This window comes from Diceros bicornis, chromosome 31 (assembly GCF_020826845.1).
Source record: "Diceros bicornis minor isolate mBicDic1 chromosome 31, mDicBic1.mat.cur, whole genome shotgun sequence".
In the NCBI taxonomy this organism is placed as follows: domain Eukaryota; kingdom Metazoa; phylum Chordata; class Mammalia; order Perissodactyla; family Rhinocerotidae; genus Diceros; species Diceros bicornis.
Window position 1 is genome coordinate 23,592,260 of NC_080770.1, and position 20,930 is coordinate 23,613,189.

At 53.5% G+C, this 20,930-nt stretch overlaps 1 protein-coding gene across 1 annotated transcript; it reads left to right on the forward strand.

The window, feature by feature from the left end:
- The first annotated feature begins 166 nt into the window (after nt 1–166).
- Nucleotides 167–18,939, forward strand: ARHGAP1 (Rho GTPase activating protein 1). Its single transcript, XM_058527028.1, has 13 exons — nt 167–254; nt 4,018–4,199; nt 4,390–4,485; nt 10,568–10,655; nt 14,256–14,387; nt 14,755–14,841; nt 15,043–15,141; nt 15,570–15,677; nt 15,758–15,834; nt 16,014–16,091; nt 16,611–16,739; nt 16,944–17,047; nt 17,189–18,939. The coding sequence occupies exons 2-13, from the start codon at nt 4,061–4,063 to the stop codon at nt 17,375–17,377; spliced, it is 1,326 nt and encodes a 441-aa protein (XP_058383011.1). The 5' UTR covers nt 167–254; nt 4,018–4,060; the 3' UTR covers nt 17,378–18,939.
- Nucleotides 18,940–20,930: the final 1,991 nt, after the last annotated feature.

A 20,930-nucleotide genomic window follows, 5' to 3' on the forward strand; every position in this document is an offset into this window, starting at 1 on the left:
GAAGAGTCGGACAGTTATGCCGTCTCTCTCCTCAGGGGGGCACGTACAGGAAGTGGGGGCGGCACGTAAAGAAGTGGGCGGGGATCCTGGAATGGCCATGTTTGGACCTGGCAGCCGGTCGGAAGTGGGTTGGAGGTGTGGCGGAAGTGGTTGGGGAGCGAGGAGACAGAGAGTAGGCGGTACCCGTTCTACCGCGGAGCCGGATGTTTGCCGAGCTTTGACAGGCGTGGCAGAAGGAGCAGTGCCTGACCACGGTGAGCTGCAGGGCGCGGGGTCTCCCTGGGTGTGGTGGGGGAAGGGAGGGGACTGTCCAGGTCATCTGAAGGGATGGGGTCCGGATGGGGAGGATCTAGGCGGATCCGAGGAAAGGAGCAGGGGTGGGATGGGGCCTGAGAACCTGGCCCTCCCGCTGCGGGGATTCTGCCCCTCTCCCGGGTCTGCAGTGAGAGAACTTCACTTCCTTCACTGCCTTCCTCCTGCTCCCCCCGGGGTAGAGTGCAGGTCACATCGCTGTCGTAGAGAAAGCCCACGGGAAGAAGTCTCCCTGGTCTGATCTGGCGAAGCGCAAAGAACAAGAAATTTGGGGGAAGTGTTCCACCCTGCTACTTATTAGGCCACGCTTTCATCTGTATTTCTTAATCTGTGAAATGGAGTAATTACGCCCAACATTCGGGTTTTGTAAACCTCTCTATGCAAACGAGATTGTAGTTGAAATCTTGTTGTATTTTGGGATTTGCGCTTTTGAAATTCTGGAGCCCCAAGTAGGAAGGCGATCCCAACCAACACCAGAGAATGCGAGTTCGAGTTATCTCAGTTCTTCGCGGAGGAGATTAGGAGAAAGGCTATACTTTGCCCTTTTGTAGAACCTCTCTGAACCTCGAGAATCACGTGAATGACAGTCACTTAGAGAATTATTGAGGGATTGATTTGCACAGAGACCACCTTAGACAGACATGGATTAAAATCTTGACTCTGCTGTGTGACCCTAAGCAATTTGCTTATTTTTTCTGGTCCTCACTTTCCTCGAACTGTAAAATGGGGTTAGTAGTACATGCCTCACTGGTGCTGTTGTGAAGTTGTGTGTCCAGTTGATGGTGCTATATAGACCCTCAACAAATGTTGGTTCTCTTCTCGACTTAGGAGATAAATTAATTCATTCAGTCATTCAACAAATGATTGAACATCTGCCATGTGCCAGATGTAATTCTCATTAGTTCAGGGGTTCTTTTTTTCCCCCAGACTCCCACGTTTTTATTATTTTATTGAGGTCACATTGGTTTATAACATTGTGTAAATTTCAGGTATACATCATTATATTTCAGCTTCTGTATAGACTGCATTGTGTTCACCACCAAGTCTAGTTGCCATCCATCAGCATACATATGTGCAGGTCAGGATTCCTAAACAGTGATTCTCAGAGGGCCTGTGAACCCCTTAACATTGCATGCAAGATTTCATGCTTGTGCTGATTTCTCTTAGTTAAAAAGGCCACAAATTTCATCAGAATTTCAGAGAGGTCCAGGACTTCCCAAAGGTTAAATCTCCGCCTAACGTGATTCTCAAAGCTTTTTGTAAAGGTAGATGTTTTACCTACTGAGAAGGGAAAAATTAATCTCAAAGTAAGGAGTATTTTGCACAGAGTGGAGCGGGGCTTGTAGGTGACTGGAGTCTTAGGCAGCCAGGATGCTTTGTTTCCACTACGTTATGTTAGAATTACCCTACACTAGCTTCCCTCACCCTCCCGCTGAATGGGAGCTAAGCTTCTGGGCTCACAGAGGCCAACAGCTGGGTTGGAGGGTGGTGTGAGAGGCCAGTCTGTCTGGGGAGGTGGGAACGACTGTGCTTAGTTATTCTGGAAAAGGAGGTCATAGAGCGGGGGAGGGGTCAGTCCTGGAAGAACTGATGAAATTGAGGAGGAGTTACTGGAAAAGAGATGGCGTTCAAGTTCGGCTCCCTTTTAGAGGGTATCTCTCTCCCTCCCTCACGTATACTTCAGCTCCCAGCTGCTCCTTCTAATTCTGTTGTTCACTTCAGCACAAGTATTTTAGAACACTGGAGAATTCTATTTCTGGGAGGAACCTTCACTTCTATAGATGAATAAATTTAGGCCCAGATAGGAAGAGGAATCGCCCAGCATCTTTGCAACTCATTGGCTTAAGCAGGACTAGAATCCAGTTCTCCATATACCTCATCCCATGCCTTTTTCTTTGCATCAAGCGCCCACTGTGTGCAGAAAGACTTCTCTGGGATAGCTAGGGGCAGGGCTGAAGGAGCACTTGGTGCCTGGGCAGTGACAGAGAGAAGAGACGGAGAGAAGACTCAGGCCCAGAGAGAGTCACTTTGAGCTGAATTCTGTGCCTCTTACCCAGTGGGGTCCCCTTTTGGGGAGCCTTCACAGCCTCCTTGTTGAATGGGACATGTAGATGAATCAGGAGTGGATTCCTCAAGACTGAGGGTTGCCTGCACTGGAGGGTTGAAGGGGAAGGAGGGAACTGGGGTGAGGGGCTCAGCAGCACTTCCTGAGAGAAGTGCATTCCCAAATAAGAGAGGGTCGTCTTTCTCTGTGTTGATGGGAAGGGACTTATATTTTGGTGGTAAGCAGCGGGAGTGAGTAAGAGTAGCAGATAAGGCCAAAGGAGAGGAAGGGGAAGAAGAAGATTCTTTTTTGGCTGTTCAGCTGCTGAGCTTTGCCTCAGGAGCTTGAAACAGCTTTTGCCACGGAAGCAGTGTGGTTGCCGTGGTAACAGGGTGGTGGTTGCTAGGCACAGGGAGCCAGTTTACCATCCAGAGTCCTCGGCTGGGCTGTGATGTGTGCAAGAGGTTGTCATGTAGCCTCAGAGCCCAGGGGTGTTCAGGGTCTGGATCTCTGCTGGCAGCTCTCCTCTCTTCTTCCTACCCACGCCTGGGTCTTGTCTGCACTCCTTATCTGTTCTGCTGATTCTCTGACCATATATGTCATTTTTGGGCTTCAGGAATGCAGCGGGCTTAGAGTAGCCTCTTCTCTGGGGTTGGACTGAGTGGGTTGAATTGAAACTCCCCTCCCTCACCCAGATGGTGAGCTCGTGATGAGAGAGGGATTGCCTTCCCCTTAGGGCTGAGGACAGAAGGTGCTGCCCCCAGGCCGCATGCAGTCACATCCTTACAGCCAGACCCCAGACCTGGGGAAACCCAGGTTCGGAGTCGGCTCTTCTCCCTCTCAGCCTGCTGTAGCTGCTATTCTGTTTTTCACCTCCTTTTATCTCAGCCCTCTGGATGTCGTGGGCTGCCCCCTTTCCCATCTGTGCCCTCCAATCCTTGGCACAGTCTGTTGATGTTTCCCACCTTGAAACTAGCGTCAGGAGCTCCCCACAGATTAGAGTGAGCTTGGGAGCCCCCAGGAGCCTGCAGATTGTCTGCTATGACTGGCAGGCAGATCCTATCCCCTGCTCCTGCTTTCTGTCCCGGGGACAAACCCAGCTGGGCCCCTCGGCCATGGCCTTTTTCTGGGACCCTGTGGTCTCTGGCCACCTCCTCTTCCCTAGGCCAGGGGTCAGGGATGGAGTGGCCAAGGCCACAGCTGACCTTTTTCAGGCATGGGGTTTGGAGCATCCCTGTGCTCCTAAGATTCTTGCAACATCTCTACCTTCTAACTGCTGGGGCCTGGGAAGCTTCTCTGCTCTATGACCCATGTGGAAAGGGACATGGACCTCTACCCTTTGCAGCTGGGACTGCATGACTGAACCAGCTGGGCAGTGGGCAGCACAGGGCCTGGCACGGCTCTTGGCTATCCAGCTGGAGGACCCGAAGGCAGGCACTGAGCTGTGCCATCCTCTGTCCCAGCTGCCTTTTCTGGCAACGTGTCAGAAAACTGTAGAGCCAGGAGGACCGGAAGCTACATGGAGCTCTTGGCAAGGATGAGAAGTGTTGAGGAATAGGAACAAGGGAGCTTGGGGTAAGAACGAGTGGGAGCAGGAGGGCTTGCTGTAGAAGTTAGAGGTGAAAAGAGGGGGTCATTGACCTGCCACCCCCCCTTCCCAGGTTTCTCTTCAGGTTCTGTGGGGTGAGGCTGTGGGGAACAGGCATGGCCATGGACCCACTCTCAGATCTTCAGGACGACCTGACCCTGGATGACGCCAGCCAGGCTCTGAATCAGCTGAAGCTAGCCTCCATTGATGAGAAGAACTGGCCCTCGGACGAAATGCCCGACTTTCCCAAGTCAGGTGGGCACCGCCAGATCTCAGGCACCTTAGAAGAGAAGACCCCAGGAGGGCAGGATGGGGGCAAGCAGACCAGTCCCAGGGTGGGGCTGGGAGCACAAGCCTTACTAGGGGGAGGACCAAAGAGCACGACTCTCAGGGAGAACACTGTACCAGCCCCCAGATGACCCACTGACTTTGCTGTGTTCCTCAGATGACTCCAAAAGCAGCTCCCCGGAACCTGTCACACACCTGAAGTGGGACGACCCTTACTATGACATCGCCCGGCACCAGATTGTGGAGGTGGCAGGTGAGCACACCCAGTATTGCACCTCTTTCCTCACAGTCTGCACTCCTGGCACGAGGAAGAGAGCCCCTTGTGCCCCTCCTGGGGGGGGGAGGGCTGTGGGAAAGGGGCAGGTCTGACCCCTGACCCTGGGACTCCTGAGCACATGTACCAGTCTTTAAAATCACAGGCTTGATTGTGATGGCCTCTTGGTCTGTTCACCTGCAACCACATCCTGACCTGTGACCCCATTGTCTCCACTGGCAGACGGTGTGTGAGAGGCACTGTGGCCTAGTGACTTTGAAGTCAGAAAGCCCGTTTGATTTCCGGCTCTGCTGTCTGAACTCGTTTCTTCCTCACAGGGTTGCTGAGAGGATTACAATAGTGAATGTATGTCAGAGCCTAGCCCGGAGCCAGAACGTAGTTGGCCCTAAATAAGTGGTCATTCACCTCCTTTCCCTGTGCCTGCATGTCAGCTTTTCCACCCCATCAGTTACTGGGGATCAGGGAGGCCCCAGTCCCTCCTGGGATCCCCTGCCTCCAAGGAAGTCTGGAATGGCAGAGCCTCCTTCCAGAAGTTAGGGGCCACGTGACCCCTGGAGCATCAAGTTCCTGGCAGATGCGCTACCTGGCTGAGAACAGGTGCAGAGCCCCCTTTGGGTCTCAGCTCAGTGAGCTCCCACCTCCTGTTCATAAGGCAGGACCCAGAACACTCCAGGAGTGGAGGAGGTAGCAAGGCTGGTGATGACCTGGTGGCTGCCTTTAGGGTCCTGTTGCTCGAAGAGGAAATTGGAATTGTAGGATCCTTTGTCTTTCCCCGAATGGTTGTCTGTCCTCACTGGTGAGGCCAGGCAGCTAGAAGCAAGGGTAACAGCATGGTCCTGCTCTGAGGCATTGGGGTGGGCAAGAGATCCTGGTAGCACATGTCCCGTGAGCCCAGTGTGGTGCTGGCTGAGGGGTCTGCAGGCATCTGGCCATGGAGATGCGGCAGGGAGCTCCATCTCTCCCGAATGCTGGGCTCAGAGAGGGATGGGGCAGTTGAGAGGGTTGCCCCTACTGTCAAAGGTGTTTCCATGGCATCTGTGTTCCTGGAGCCTGCCCTGGTCTGGGTTGGGGGCCTTGGCCGTGGCCTTTCTCACCCCTGCAGAAGCAAGGCTGAGAGTTCTTTCCTGGCCTAGTCCTGACCTGGGCACAGGAGAGTCACCTGAAGGTTCAGAACCTTCTCTCCTCTCTCCCAAAGATGGACTTGCCTGGGGCATGGTGGGTGTCCAATGTGAAGGAGTCTCTATCCTGACATCCTCCAGGCCTGTGTGGCCAAGTCACAGGGCAGAGCAGGGGAGGCTGGCCCACCCGCACCCGCCGGGTGACCCCTCTTCCTTCTGCAAGCAGAGCTGCAACATGTTTCTGTTTCCCCAGGGTGCGATGGGCCTGAGGGGGCCGAGCCAGGTAGGTGCGCTCCTGGCTCTCTGTGCTTGGCCTCTGGGCTGTGAATCAGGAAGGGCTCTCGGTGGAGGCCAAGTGGGGCCGGCTTAATTGCAGCCCCACTCTGGGGAGCTGGGAGCTGGCAGTGACTGGGAGCCGGAAATAGCAAAGGATTTATGGGCAGTTTGATGGGGCGGGGACTGTGTTTGGACACATTCAGAGCACAAAGGGAAAGGAGCGCCGGGGGAAGGAGGGGCCGTGTCCATGGAGGGTGGGGGGGGCTGGCTGTGAGCAATGCCCGACTTGAGTGCTGACTCAGGGCCCCTCTGGTAGGGCTGCCCCCAATGTGTGTGCCCCTCTGACTGGTGAGAGGAGTTTGGATTGACACGGCCAGAGTGAGACTCGTTTGATGAGACCACGGTGATGTCCCAAGAGGCCAGTTTCCTGGCATTAGAAACCAGTGAAAGAGCGCACGTTGGCAGGGAGGACAGGTTATGTCCCCAACTCCTCTGCAGCTTCTGTTCTCCTTGCCAGTGGTGGCTGTCACGTTCCACAGTCAAATTTGACCCAGTCCAAGTGGGTTCTCTCCAGTGGTGTTCTGGTAAACGTTTAACAGTTGGCCCTCCAGAAAAGGAAAAAAAAAAAGCTGTTATTTGCTGCATTTGCAATTTCTACCACAGCAGATTTCAGACTACCACATGATGTCAACTAGCTTGCAATATTCCTGACAATTTAACAATTTAACAATTGTGTGAGCTGGCTCCAGCATGCTGCCCCAGCCCCCACCTCCCATCTCCTTGGCCTGCTCTGCAGGTTGTGGGCAGGGTGGGTGGCTGGACTAGGGTTCCCAGCATGCCTGCTGGAGTAGCTACACTTCGCTTTAACACGCAGGCCTCCCTGGGAGAGTTCCTGATCGGTATCTGGGGAATGCAGAGGCTTCGTTCTCTGGTGGCTGCTCTTTTTCTGGGGCTTTCCACAAATGCTGTGCCTCATCCTCATTGAGCCTCGCCCCCAGGACTGAGACTCCAGTCCTACCAGCTCCTTCTCTCCCTTCAATCTCTAGGGCAGAAGTCTGTTCTCTTCTGAGATCAGGAGAGGAGTTCCGGGCCTTTCTACAAATGCTTCTTCTAGAAGCAGTCACCCTGCCTGCTGGAAAATGCCCAAGCCACCCAAGGGCTTGGGCACTGGGACTCCACTCCAGGAGGGGAGTGCAGGGCTAGAGCCTGGTGTTGCCCGTATCTCATGGCTCGCCTGTCTGGGAGTCTTGCCATCCAGCCCCTCACTGATCCTCTTTTTGCCCCCCCTCCCCATCGGGGCTTCATTCAAAATGCATTTATAGCACACCTACTGGAACAAGCCCTGTAGTCAGCATTGAGGATTCAGTGAGGAAAAACACACATTCCTTCCTTCGAGGAGCATACAGTCCAGTAAAGTCGTGCTTAAAACTGGTCCGAGTCCTCTCTGAGAATATGAAAGGTGGGACCTCTTCCATTAGAAAACATGTGCCTGTACTTGTCATACTTTTCATGTAACATCACGGCGTTGGCAGATGCCCATTGTGGAGCCCTGGTTGAGAACCCAGAGTTTCTCATTTACAAGGTGCTGGGGCCAGCTGAGCGATGGAACCACAGGCCCTACCCCTCACCCCAGTTGCTTGCTTAACCAGTTACTAGCTCTTTAAATTCCAGAGCCCCATGAGCTCAGACTTTCTGCCCTGCCTGAGTCCTCAAATCTGCAAGCCAGTGAGGGCTGCCTTACTGTTAGGGGTCAGGGATGGAAAGAATCTTTTGGAATCCCCCATGCTCCTCCCGGTATTTTTGTCCTACATCCTGGGCATTTCCTCTGCTTAGAGGGGAGGAGGGAGATGACGTCCCTCCCCTCACACACTCGTGGATGGAGGCCTGGGGGTTTCTGAGCTCCAGATTGTACATGAGGCTGTACTTGCCAGTCTAACCCTTCGTGCCTGCCGGTCTGCTTTTCCTTCTCCTGTCAGAGCCCGTGGGAAGTGAATCAGAGCAGGCCCAGAGCCACCCCTGGCTGGCCTGGAAGGAACCCAGGACATCAGGATTAGGCAAGGGTATGAAAGAGAGCGGGTGGCACCTGGTCCTTCCAAACAGACCTGCTGCTGGATGGAGCTGGACCTTTTAAGGTGGACTTGTAAGTCTGGAAAAGTCTGTCCCATGCTTTGGGAAACTCACTGTCTAAAGCAGTCTCATAACCTAGATAGCATTGTGAACAAACTCAGAAATAGAGCTGAGCATACCATGTAATGCTGACCTGTGACTTTGTGCAGGCTACCAACATTTATTGAATACCGGCCACGTGCTGGGCTCTGGACCAGCACGGGAGATTCGAAGATGGATGAGACACAGTCCTTGTCTTTGAGCTGCTCATAAGCCAGGAGAGGAGACAGGCGCATAAACAGTTAGACAGGAGTCCAGGTGTCATGACAGATGGATGATGGCTCAGGCTGGGAGCCGTGACAAGGGGCAGCTAACCTGTCTGGGGGAAGGAGGAGAGGACACAGGCTTCTGGGAGGAGGTTATGCCTGGGATGAGTCTTAAGGATTCCAAAGAGTTAGCCTAGAGGAGGGGAGCAGAATTGTCTAGAGGAAGTTCTGTCTGGTGTGACAAACAGCAGAGGCTCAAAGCGGCCTGATGTGTACAGGGCTGTAAGCACTTCTGTGTTGGAAGTGTGTGTGGTGTGAGCCTGGAGAGAAGCAGGGCGGAGCCTGGAGAGTCCTGTGAGCCGTTTACAGGACTGGGGGCCCAGAGAGTATGTCTGGGGTGGGGTTCAGGAGGAAAGGAGGAGTCAAGGCAGGAGAGTTGGGGGCAGGTAGTTGTTTATAATTCTCCAGGGCTAGAAGTTGGGGCAGTTTACATGGGAGAACAGCCTCTCTCTGGGCTTGGTGGGCCGGGCTCAGACCCTGACCCAGGAAATTCTTGGAGGGTCCTGGCTAGGACCTTCCAGGGCCAACAGAGGCCAGGCAGTGTTTTGGGTGGAGATGGAGGGTTGGAGGGGCTGATCGAGAGGCTGGATACGAGGCAGACTGCTGGGAGCGAGGTGCTAACTCAGGCCAAAACACCCAGCCGTGCAGCCAGCAGGGATGGGAGCCACCCTGCCCACATTCCAGAGCCTCCATCAGCCTCTCCACTGAGCCGTGCCCTAGCCCTAGAGAAGAGTCAGAGCCTTAGCAACCACTTAGAAAAGCACTGACTCCTGGGTAAAGTCATGAACCAAGAAGAATCATCAAGATCATGGCTTATTAAATGTGGAGGAGACACTCAGCAAGGCGTGGGGGGATCCTTAATGCTCAGAGGGAGATGGAGGCCAGACTTACTGCACTTCACAGGTTGTGTAAGTGGTCTTTTATTCGCCTCTGAAGCAGTCGGAATTAGGCAAGTGTGGTTTGGTGTCTCTGGAGAGGCATGAGGGTAGAGATAAAGGGAAGGTCCCTGGGACACGGGGCAGGGGGCACCAGGTCTTGTTCCCATCGGGATTTTCTTGGGGTCCCTGATCCACACTGACCCTGGAAGAACATCTCACTTTGGGGGGTAATAGCATATGTCTTGGAAGTGCCCGGCTTTATGACAAAGCCAGATGGTCAGACCAAATTGTGACTAGTTTTGGACAAACATCCCTGAGAGAATACATCTAAATGAGCATTGTCCCACAGCATTACAAACTCCTCTGAACTCCATGTTCTTTAGAATATCCTTAATGGGAAAGGATACGATTTTTAGAAATGTGTAGAACTCAGTCAGAGCCAAGTGTGATCAATAACTCTAGTAATAAAATCAGAAAGCGTTGTCAGAGGTCAAAAAGGAGACGTGAGTATTAAGTAGGAATCAGACTGATTTCCTCAGTGGTCTCAGACTTCCTGAGAAGGTAGCTTCAAGAAGTTTCCCAAATACATGCTGCTCAGAGGGGGTGCTTCTGCAATATGCGTGGACTCTTAGATAACTGTTTAGCAAGTTAACAATTGCTTTGGTGGGTGTGACTTTTTTTTAAATTGAGGTAAAATTTACCTAATATAAAATTAACCATGTTAAAGTGTACAATTTGCTGATATTTAATACATTCACAATGTTGTACATTTCTATCTAGTTCCAAAATTTCATCCATACCCATAGCAAACCCTGTACCCATAAGCAGTCAGTCTCCATTCTCCCCTCCTCCCAGCACCTGGCAACCACTAATTTGCTTTCTGTCTCTATAAATTTACATATTCTAGACAGTTCATACAAAGGGAATCATACAGTATGTAGCCCTTTGTGTTTAGCTTCTTTCATTTAGCATAATGTTTTCAAGGTTTATTTACAATGTAGCATGTGTAAGTACTTCATTCCTTTTTATAGCCAAACAATGTTCCGTTGCATGGATATACCACATTTTCCTTATCCATTCATCCATGGATGGACATTTGAGTTGTTTCTACCAGGAATGGCTTTTTTAAAAGTCATGTATTTCTTATACCCCAGCAGACTAGCCCTGAGAGCAACCTGTCCCTCCTTCAGCGACACACCCGTGAGTGCAGGCAGCTGCCCAGAGGTAGATCTGCACGGGCCACTCTGGCTCCTGTGCTCCATGGTCCAGGTCTCCGGGCCCAGTACCTTTCAGTTTCTCTCCCTGCTTCTCTCAGTTCATCTTCCACCCACCGTGCTCCATCTTTCTCCACACCTAGGAGACGACAAATATGGGCGGAAGATCATTGTCTTTAGTGCCTGCCGAATGCCCCCAAGCCACCAGCTGGACCACAGCAAGCTCCTGGGGTGAGTACCCATGGGGAAGGTGGTGGCACCTATGCCCAGTAGAACCTGATGCCGTTTTCCTTACTGTCCCTCCCTGCCCGGGGGTGCCAGGCCACCGCCTCAGTGCCTCCCCTCTTCTGAGGGAGCTATTTTACATTTAGGGGAGAGCACTGGGCCAGGAATCAGACCTGGGTTCTAGTCCTGGAAACTGTGTAACCTTGGCAAGTGCCTTCACCTCTTTAAGGCTCTTTTTCTTCACTTTTCACAAGGGATAATCATATAGCCCTTCTTCCTCGTAGGAGTGAGATATTGCACATGAAAATGCTTTGAAAAGTAAAATACTGCTCAAATGTGAGGCCTAATTATTATAATGATATGGTATCTGATGTGGCTGCAGTCATTCATCATTTGTATGGATAATTAGTGTTATTTTGTGCCAAATTTGGTGCCATTGACTTCTGTACCTCTCTGGGTTCTGTTAGCCAAATATATGCACTAGCTCTGGTTGGTCTAGAAATCTCCCGATGCAAGTCCGAAGGCTGATTGAAAGCGGGAGTTTGACAGACCTTGTTCCGATAAACATTCATTGCTGAGCCACCAGTGCGCTGGCACTGGGCCCACAGCATGGATAGGACGCCCATGGAGGCAGAGCCATAACTGACTTCCTCCTGATGCTCCTCGGTGTGTGTCTGGTTGCCATCTTGCACCTCTTTCCTGACCAGTTTAAAGCACTCCCTGCAGTTGAAAATGTCTGCACTGCCCATACCAGCTCTTTGGGATCCCGAATGGTTCTGTAGGGGGCGGGGGGGGCGGGGACAGCAGAAGGGGAAGGCAGGGGGTCAGCAGAAGGGGAAGGGCCTGTGTGCAGAGTCTCTGTGGTCCCCGTGAGCCAGGACCGAGCCAGGACCGGGGCTGAGTCTCCTGCCTTGTGTGAGCTCTTTATTCCTGGCCACCTGAGCCCTCCTCCCGCCACGCCTCAGACAGGCAGGCAGAGCCTTGCCCAGGCCCACCACGTGGCCCTGCCGGGAACAGGCCGAGGAGCGCAGCCTGAGGATGGCTGAGTCACCTGCCCTCCCCACTGGTTCCGTCACATCTGACAAGGCAGGTGACAGACTCCTGGCCAGATAGTAGTCCGAGTGGGAGGAAGTCAGGATGGCGATGGGAAAGCACCCAGTTTTCAGGAAAAAACTTGCTGAGTGAGGCCGCCCCACGCCGAGGCTTCCTCCGGCTTCAGGAAGCCCTCTGCCATCCATCCTGTCTGTCCTCCGTCCCTTCCTGGGCAGGTGCCCCACCCCCGCCTGGCCTGGTCACAGTCTCTGCTGGCAGCAGGGAGGCGCCGCCAGCATGGATCAGTCCAGTCGTCTTGTTTTCCGTCAGCTTATCTCAGACTTTGCTTTCCCAGCTGTCCACCCAGATCTGGGGGCTTGAGATAGAAAGTGCCTGAAGCTTGGATTCAGAAGACAGATTAAACTTCAGCTCTGCCTCTTACTAGCTGTGTGCTTTGGGGGCTGGTCCCTTCTGAGCCTTATAAAAATAAGAATTGTGCACACCTCACAGGGTCGTGTGGGGTTTAGGTAAGATAATATACGTGAAATGCCATTGTATACATTTGTAAAGTATTACAATTTCAAGAATTTAGAAAAATGTAGGTAGCTATAAAGAAAAAATATAGACAACTATAAAAAAAAATTCTCCCATAAAACCACCACCCAGAGAGAAAACCACTGTTAATATTTTAGCCTATTCACTTTCTATTTTTTCCCTAACATATACAGAACTCTAGTCAGCTTTGTATCTTACAAACGTTTTTATCTTCTGAGCATTAAACATTCTTTAAGGACATCCTCAAAAAACATTTTATTGACATATAATATAGATATATATTACATATATATATATAGACATATAATATAGATTGACATATAATATAGATAAAGTGAACAGATTATGTATAATCCCTACAGATTATGTATAATCTGAGATAATGTATACTGCTTGATCGGTTTTCAAAACTGAACACACCACGTCACCTGCACAAACCTCCCTTTGCTCTTCCAACAACTTCTCCAAAGAGTAACCACTGTTCTGACCTCTGACTTCACAGATTGGTTCTGTCTGCAGAAACATCCTGTGAGGTATTCTATTTATAGATGGCCTGTGATTTATTTGACCAATTCCCTGTTGTTGGACAAACTTGCTGCTCCATTTTTTTTTTCCATTATAAAACAGGCTGCAATAAACAGCCTTCCACAAAAATGTTGCTGTTCATCTGATTATTTCCTTAGGGTAAATTCCTGGCCATATTTTTACAGGGTCAAAGAGTAGGGACATTTTATAGCTTCTGATAAACATCACTTGATCATCCTCCAAAAGGTCCATCAAAGAATGAGTGAGTTTCACTACAATTTTTGCTATTTTGTCATTGCAAAATGCCATCTTTTTATGTGATGGCTCTTTGCAAACTGCAAAGCGCTCCATGTGTGTAAGGCATAAATTATTGCCTAGTTAATAACAGTTGGAATCACATTAATAATCCAGCTCTTGACACTTCACATGCCCACCTATACTGGCCTGGCCCAGCACCCACGGACCAGTGTTTAGGTTACCCTCTCTGGGTCAGGTGAGGTTGTATCTGGGCATGTAGTCCAATCCTTGGGCACTTCTCAAGGCTCCTTCCCTCCTTCCCTGCCTCCCCTTCGAAGCCCTTAGCATTCCTGCCTGCCCAGCCTCTCAGCCTGGAGTGGTGATCCTGCTGGGGCCTGGGAGCCGGCTAACCAGAAAGAGGGCTTTCCACTGGATCCTCTCCCTTTCTGGAATTCCTGTCCGATCCCTCCCTACTTCTCCAGCTCAGGTGGGCTCCACACCGGCTGTGTTTGTGTTGGGGTGCTAGGTATCATGTCGTGAGCATAGGGACCCAGAGATATGGCTCTTCAGCCCATGAAAAGCCCAGTGACTTGAGCAGAGGACGGCACCCTCTGGCCACCCCGATCCCCTCTACAGGCACAGTGTTTTACAGCTTGCGCCAGTTCGAGTGTAAAAGACAGAGCTGTCCTGTGGTCGAGAACACAAACTTTGGAGTTAGTTCACCTCCAGGCTCTACCACAAGCTGTGTGACCTTGGATAAGCACTTGACCTCTCTGAGCCTCATTGCCCTCACTCATGAGAAGGGGATAATGTCAGCCTCAATTGTTACCAGGAAGTCATGAGATAATGTATGCAAAGTGCTTGGCGGACTCTAAAACCTTAATATTGACAAATGGTGATTCGTCATTATTATTGACTCAGGGCAATCCTGTGAGCAAGTATTATTCCCATTTTTTCTGCAGGTATGTGAAAGGGCTCCAGATGGATCCTGGTCTCCTGGCTTCTAGTCAGTGCTCGAAACTGAGGGCTGTTGTTGTTGATATTATTATTGTTATTCCTCTGCCCAGCCCAGCCACTACCCTGTACCTCCTCCACAACAACATAGCGACTGATTATGCAGCCAGAATAGAGACGGCAGGGCTGCGGCTCATGGGGCGGGGTGTGAGAGAAGCAGGAGGTTCCTGGGGTGCTGGGTTTTGTCTGAATGGGGCCACGCTTGTGCGCAGGGCAGGCCTGAGCAGGGCTTTTCTCTCGAAGGTACCTGAAGCACACCCTGGACCAGTACGTGGAGAGTGACTACACGCTGCTCTACCTGCACCACGGCCTGACCAGTGACAACAAGCCCTCTCTCAGCTGGCTCCGCGATGCCTACAGGGAGTTTGACCGCAAGTGGGTTGGGGCCTGGGGGCAGGTGGCTCTGGAGCCAGCTCTCTGCCAGATTCCAGGCTGCCCTCCACCTGGGCAGGAGTTTATTCCATACCAGGGGGAAGCAGGTGCCCCCGCCTGGGTAAACACAGAGAGTCTGAAGTCGGAACAGCCTGGGCTTGAATCCCAATTTCTCTACTTACTCGCTCTGTGACCCTTCACGTGACTTAACCTCTCTGGGCCTCCGTTTCCTAATCTGTAAAGCGGGGCAACAATGGCATTTACTTCGCAGGCTTGCCATGAGTAGTCCAATCAGAAAACATCCTTTCAGAACGCGGCTCTGTGCCCATCCTCCCACGCCCACTCCTGAGTTTCCGTTCTGCTTCTGCAGGTACAAGAAGAATATCAAGGCCTTGTACATCGTGCACCCCACCATGTTCATCAAGACCCTGCTCATCCTCTTTAAGCCCATCATTAGGTGAGCAGGCCGAGGGCGGGCCAGTGGTCTCCCTGGGCTTTCCCTTGAACTCTGCAGCAGAAATCTGAGGAGGCCAAGCATCCTGGGGATAGACCAGTTGGGGCTGGGCCTCGGTCTGATCTGGGTGGGCTGCTGAGGGGACAGTGGAGGCCTGCCGAAGCAGGCCAACTCCCCGACCCGTGCCCTTTCCTCCGTCGGCAGCTTCAAGTTTGGGCAGAAGATCTTCTACGTGAACTACCTGAGTGAGCTGAGCGAGCACGTGAAGCTGGAGCAGCTGGGCATCCCTCGCCAAGTGCTCAAGTGAGGCAGGGGGCAGGGGCTGTGCGTGCCACATAGCTCATGTTTGTGGGGTAGGACATGCCAGCCGAGGGGAGAGGAAGCCTTGAGAACCCCCGGATAAACAGAGGAAACGAATGTAGTGATTCAGAACCCAGCTTGGTGCCTGTCCTCCCATGCCCACTCCTCAGTTCCCGTTCTGCCTCTGCAGGTACAAGAAGAGTACCAAGGCATGTGGGGTCAGAGGGCGAGTTCAAATCCCATTTCTGTCACTTAAAAGCTATGTGACTGAATCTCTTTAAAGTCTGCACTCCCTCATGCGTGAAGCAGGGTTGCTATGAGGATTGAATGAAGTAACCCGTGTAAATAGCCCAGTGAGTGCCTGACAAACAGAGGTTGCCATGGTGACCAGAGCTGGGGAGAGGGCCTGACCCTCCCATCTGCTCCCTCAGGTATGATGACTTCCTTAAGTCCACACAGAAGAGCCCTGCCACAGCCCCCAAGCCCATGCCACCACGGCCCCCTCTGCCCAACCAGCAATTTGGGGTCTCGTTGCAGCAGTGAGTATGAAAGGTGGGCAGGCCTGGGGCCTGGGGACCGGGAAGGCCACAGACCCAGCTCACTGCCCTTGTCCCCACAGCCTCCGGGACAAGAACCCAGATCATGAGCCCATTCCGCTCGTGATCCGGGAGACCGTTGCCTACCTGCAGGCCCACGGTGAGTGCCAGGGTCCAGCCCTCCCCTTCAGCCCTGACCCCTCTCAGCTGGGCAGGGCTGAGAGGTCTCACGTGCGTCAGCACCCACACTGACCTGACTGGAACCCCAAGACATAGAATGGGTGGGGAGTCTCCACAGTGCCTCAGAGCTCTGAGACTCACCAGCCCCACTGTTCCCAGCTCTCACCACTGAGGGGATTTTCCGGCGGTCGGCTAACACCCAAATTGTACGGGAAGTGCAGCAGAAGTACAACATGGGTGAGTGGTCCGGGGGATGCGACCAGGCCCAGAGGGCCGGTACAGATCATGTGTGTGCGCATGCGCGCGTGTGTGTGTGATGGGGTTGGGGGCATGTGTGTGACTGCTGGGGGCTTCTCTGCCTTCTGCTGCCCTGAAAACAAGGGTCCCAGATTCTGTTCCTGTCAGAGGTTTCTGTGGCATTTGGCATAATTACATGGGTCCCACTCCTGCCTGGCTGTGCTGGGCCTGCTCCCTCATTGGTCAGGCTCCTGGGTCCTGGGTTCAGGTTCATTCAGAGGCGAGGAACAACTAGTGTGTGCTGGGGGGCCCCACTCCACCCGGATGGCCTGAACCTGGGTCCCCTTGTCACAGCGGGAGAGGGGAAGGCGGGTGCAAGAGGAAGCTCCCTGGGAGGAGGAGGCTTGTGGCTGAGGGCGAAATCAGGCAGTGGCGCCTACTTGGCCTCCCGGATGGGCTGGAGGCCTCCAGGCGGGGCCCAGCTCCTCTCCATCCCTCCTCCCCCGCCCCCACCCCCAGGGCTGCCTGTGGACTTCGACCAGTACAACGAGTTGCACCTGCCAGCGGTCATCCTCAAGACCTTTCTCCGGGAGCTTCCTGAGCCCTTGCTCACCTTTGACCTCTACCCCCATGTTGTGAGCTTCCTCAGTGAGTGCCCGCCCCTCTCTTCCCTCCTCAGCTCTGTGCTTATTCTGCCGGGTTGGGGCTGGACTCGGAGCAGGTGGGTCTGGCCTATCCTCCAAGGAAAGTCTGGTTGGGGTCTCCCTTCTAGCCTCGTGTTAAGGCCTCCTGAAGCAGCCTGGCCCCGGCCCCGGCCCCGGCTCCTGTAACCTGGGCCCCCATTCCTCATAGACATTGACGAGAGCCAGAGAGTGGAGGCGACGCTGCAGGTCCTCCGGACGCTGCCTGAGGAGAACTACCAGGTGCTTCAGTTCCTCACTGCCTTCCTGGTGCAGGTGAGACCTCGGCCTCAGCTGGACTGCTCACCTGGAGGAGGGAGGAAGGGAGGAGGAGCTGCCGCCCCTGCTGCTCCCTGGCATGGGTGCAGGAGGCAGGGTCTGTGGCTTCCTGCTGCAGCCCCCTGATTCCCTCCACAGATTTCTGCCCACTCTGACCACAACAAAATGACCAATACTAACCTGGCTGTCGTCTTCGGCCCTAATCTGCTGTGGGCCAAGGATGCTGCGATCACACTCAAGGCCATTAATCCCATCAACACCTTCACCAAGTTCCTCCTGGACCATCAGTGGGAGTTGTTCCCTAGCCCTGACTCCAAGGGGCTCTGAAACTAGCCCCTGCCCCACCAGCCCCCTTCTCTGATAGCCCCAGTTTGGACTCTTCCTCTTGGCATCAGCCTTACAGGAGCCCGGGACTCCTGCCCGGGAAGGGGCCATGAGGCCCCCGGGAGATAGAAGCTGGAGCCAGCCAGCTGGGCAGCTCCTCCTCCCCCTTCTGTCCAGCCCACGTCTCCGGCCCTGGAGGCCTCGCTGTAACCACAAGACATTTTCTTCGCCTTATACTTCTCACTGCCTCCTTGGATCCCTGGCTCCTGCCGGGTTCTGCAGAGCTGGTCTTGGCTCTCCAGCAGAAGGACTGGCCCTGGCACCCCCTTTCTGGCTTTCTCCTGCCTCTTTCCCTGGCAACTGCAGATGCCAAAATCACTGCCGGCTGGGCTGGTCGCTGGGGCTGGTCCTCCCCTTCCTGATTGCTGGGGAATGAAAGGCTGAGCTGGCCGGCCCTGCTGAGGCTCCCCAGTTTGGGTGAAGGCCTGGGTGCAAGCATCCTGCTCCTGTCCTCGCCTCTAATGGCTCAGCTTTGGGTATTTCCACAGCTAAGGAACGACAAGGCCGAGGTCGGCTTCCTACTTCTGCCTTCTCTTCTACACATCCTGGGTCCTCCTTTCCCAAGTGGTACTGCCCTCAGGATGTCCTTACCCCCTGGTTCTGCCAGGACTGGCAGCTTGGATGACAGGGCGGAGTCCCAGCATCCATTTGAAATAACCCCCGAGAGCCCCCTGGTGTCTGGTCAGACCAGTGACAAGCAGTCTCAGCCCCCCATGCCTTGCCTCCCTTCCCACCTGGACAGATCCTCAGCCTGAGGCTCTTAGGGACATGTGTGTTGTGGAGACACACTGTCCCTGCTCTGGCCAGAGATGACTCAGTGCCTCAGGATCCATGGTGGCTCCTTCCTTAGCTGGGGGCTCCTGGAGGGGCCGGGCAGAGACTTTGCTAATTAGCTTGGCCCCTGCCAGATGAGTTCTAGCAACCTCCCCCAAGGAACGTGGGGCCCCAGGGCCCTGGTGTCTTTCAGAAAACCTGGACCCTGATGATGATGGATATCCCTCATTCCAGCTGTGTCCCTTAGAATTACACTCCTTCCTGGTGAACCCTGGGGACCCCCCTTCCTGCAACCTGGTCCCCTGGCAGCAGGGAAGTACCTGCACAGTGGCCCTGCCCTGCAGCCTTGGCCAGACCCTGTAGCGTGTCCAGCCCAGCTCCATCTGGGGGCCGGGTGGGGCCTGCCCTGACCTCACTGGGCTCTCTCCCCAGGGCACTGGCATGTCAGGACTCCCAGGCCTGGCGTGGCTGCTGGCTCCATCAGTCCCTGTGTCCCTAGCCGGGGCCTGGGCCTCTGCTTTCTGCCCTCCTTCGTATATCAGGTGTTGCTCACAGCCCCGTTTACTGGGGAGCCTGCGGATCTATCTGGTCTGTACCTGGGGAGCGGGGTGGGCGGCACTTGTGCTGTGAATTGAGGGGTCACATTCACATTTAATGACTTCCTTGGCACCAATCATGTATTTCACCTTTGCACTTTTTGTATTTCAATAAAAATGGAGATGGAAACTGCCCATCTGGCTGTTAAGGAAGTGAGCACAGAGGTTCAGAACTGGGTGGGAAGTGTGGTGTGGTTCTGGAAGAGCAGATGGGGCCTCAGGAAGTCCCCTCCCCAGTCCCTCTGACCCCCTTCCTCTTCGTGTTCACTTGTGAGTGGGCATGAAGCCAGCTTCCTGACCATCTTCCAGGCTCAGAAGTGTGGACAGTCCCCTTCCATTTTTTGCACCTGCAGCATTCCAACTGGCCACCAAGTGCTGTGGCTGATGACCAGGGCCTCTTCTGTCTCTAAAATGGAGTGGACTGTGGTGGACGACAGTATGGGCTTCAGAGTCAGACCAAGGTTTGCATCCTAGTTCCGTCATTCACCACCAGCTCTAACTGGCACTAGCCGCGTAATTGGCCCCACCTCTGAGACTGGTTCTTCATTTCTCTGAGGATCAGAAATAATGTATACAGTACATAACATGGAGCAAGTACCCAGCAGTAACTAGAATGACCATCATTTCACAGATGAGCGAGTGGTAGTCCCAACCTCGTGCAGCAGCCGGCACTGGAACCCTCATCTCCTGACCATTCTGCTCCTCCTCCCTCCCCTCAGCCTGAGAGCCTGCCACTTAGTCACACGGAGGCTATGAAAGATCCAGTTTTCCTTTCCTCTTTTGAGCAGGTTTTGCTTTGCTTTAAAGGTTAAGATGGTAAAATTTGTGATGTGTATCTTACCACAATTTTTAAAAATGGTTTATCACTGGGAGAGCCGGTCAGAATGTCACTTGGCACAGTGGTCAAGGTCAAGTTGCAGCTGTTTGCTGCCTGCCTGCTGATTGCAATCAGGAGGCCTTGGTGGCCTGTCGGGCCTCTTCTTTTTTCTCCTCATCACTTGCTTGGGCTGAGGGAGCCAGGCCAGAGCTGCAGGATCAAGTGGTGGTGTTACATGGTGGTCACAAACACAGGCACTGAGCTCCAGGAGGCTGGTCCTGTTGCACAACTGTGGTCCTCATCTAGGCAGCTCAAACAGAAGGCACGGGCGGCCTCTCTCTCCCCCTGGCTCTGCTCAGCTCCAAGCTGGGTGACTGTTTACAACAGAGGGACAGTGACCAGGGCAACAACAAGAGAGGGAGTGGGAAACAGGGAGAGCTGTTTACTTAGGTTGGGCTCCTGGCAGGGCCTCTGCTGAGTGACTCAAAAGCCAGTCTGCCCTGCCTTAGCAACAGCAGGCCTCTGGGGGCCACGTGTAGGGAGATGCTTTAAAGGAGGTGGGACACCGTCGTCAGGCATGGGGCAACCGAACACTTTGCTTTTGGGGATCCCAACTGAAAGTGAGGACACCAGGGACAGTCTTTCCACCATTCCTGAGCCAGGGGTTGGACAACTCTGTCCTGACTGGCTGCGTGGTAGGGTATCATGGTCAATGTCTTGTGCAGTTTACTAACAAGCAAGGGCTCCCAGGGCCCCTCATGGCAGCAGTGGGCAGGCTCCATTCTTTTTAGCCCCAGGTTTGGGCTGAACTTAGAATACTCTTTTTTGTGTGTGTGTGAGGAAGATTAGCCCTGAGCTAACATCTGTTGCCAATCCTCCTCTTTTTGCTGAGGAAGATTGGCCCTGGGCTTACATCCGTGGCCATCTTCCTCTACTTTATATGGGACACCGTCACAGCATGGCTTGATAAACTGTGTGTCAATCCGCGCCTGGGATCCGAACCTGCGAACCCCGGGCCACCAAAGCAGAGAGGGCGAACTTAACCACTAAGCCACCGTGCCGGCCCCTGAATTTAGAATTTTCTAACCAGCCCTTTTCTGTCCTGGGGCCTGGCGTCAGCCTGAAGGGGGTGGGGAGCCACCCAGACTGCAGTTGTCCAGGGCTGTCAGGCAGCCAGTCTCCAGCCTCTAGAAGCACCTTTGCCTCTGGGACGCTGGCTCTACCTTCAGCTCCCTTCCTCCACCGCGGGCACAAACTAGGAGGCAGGAGCTGCTTTGCCAGACTGAGATGCCTGCCGCAGAAGCCCGCA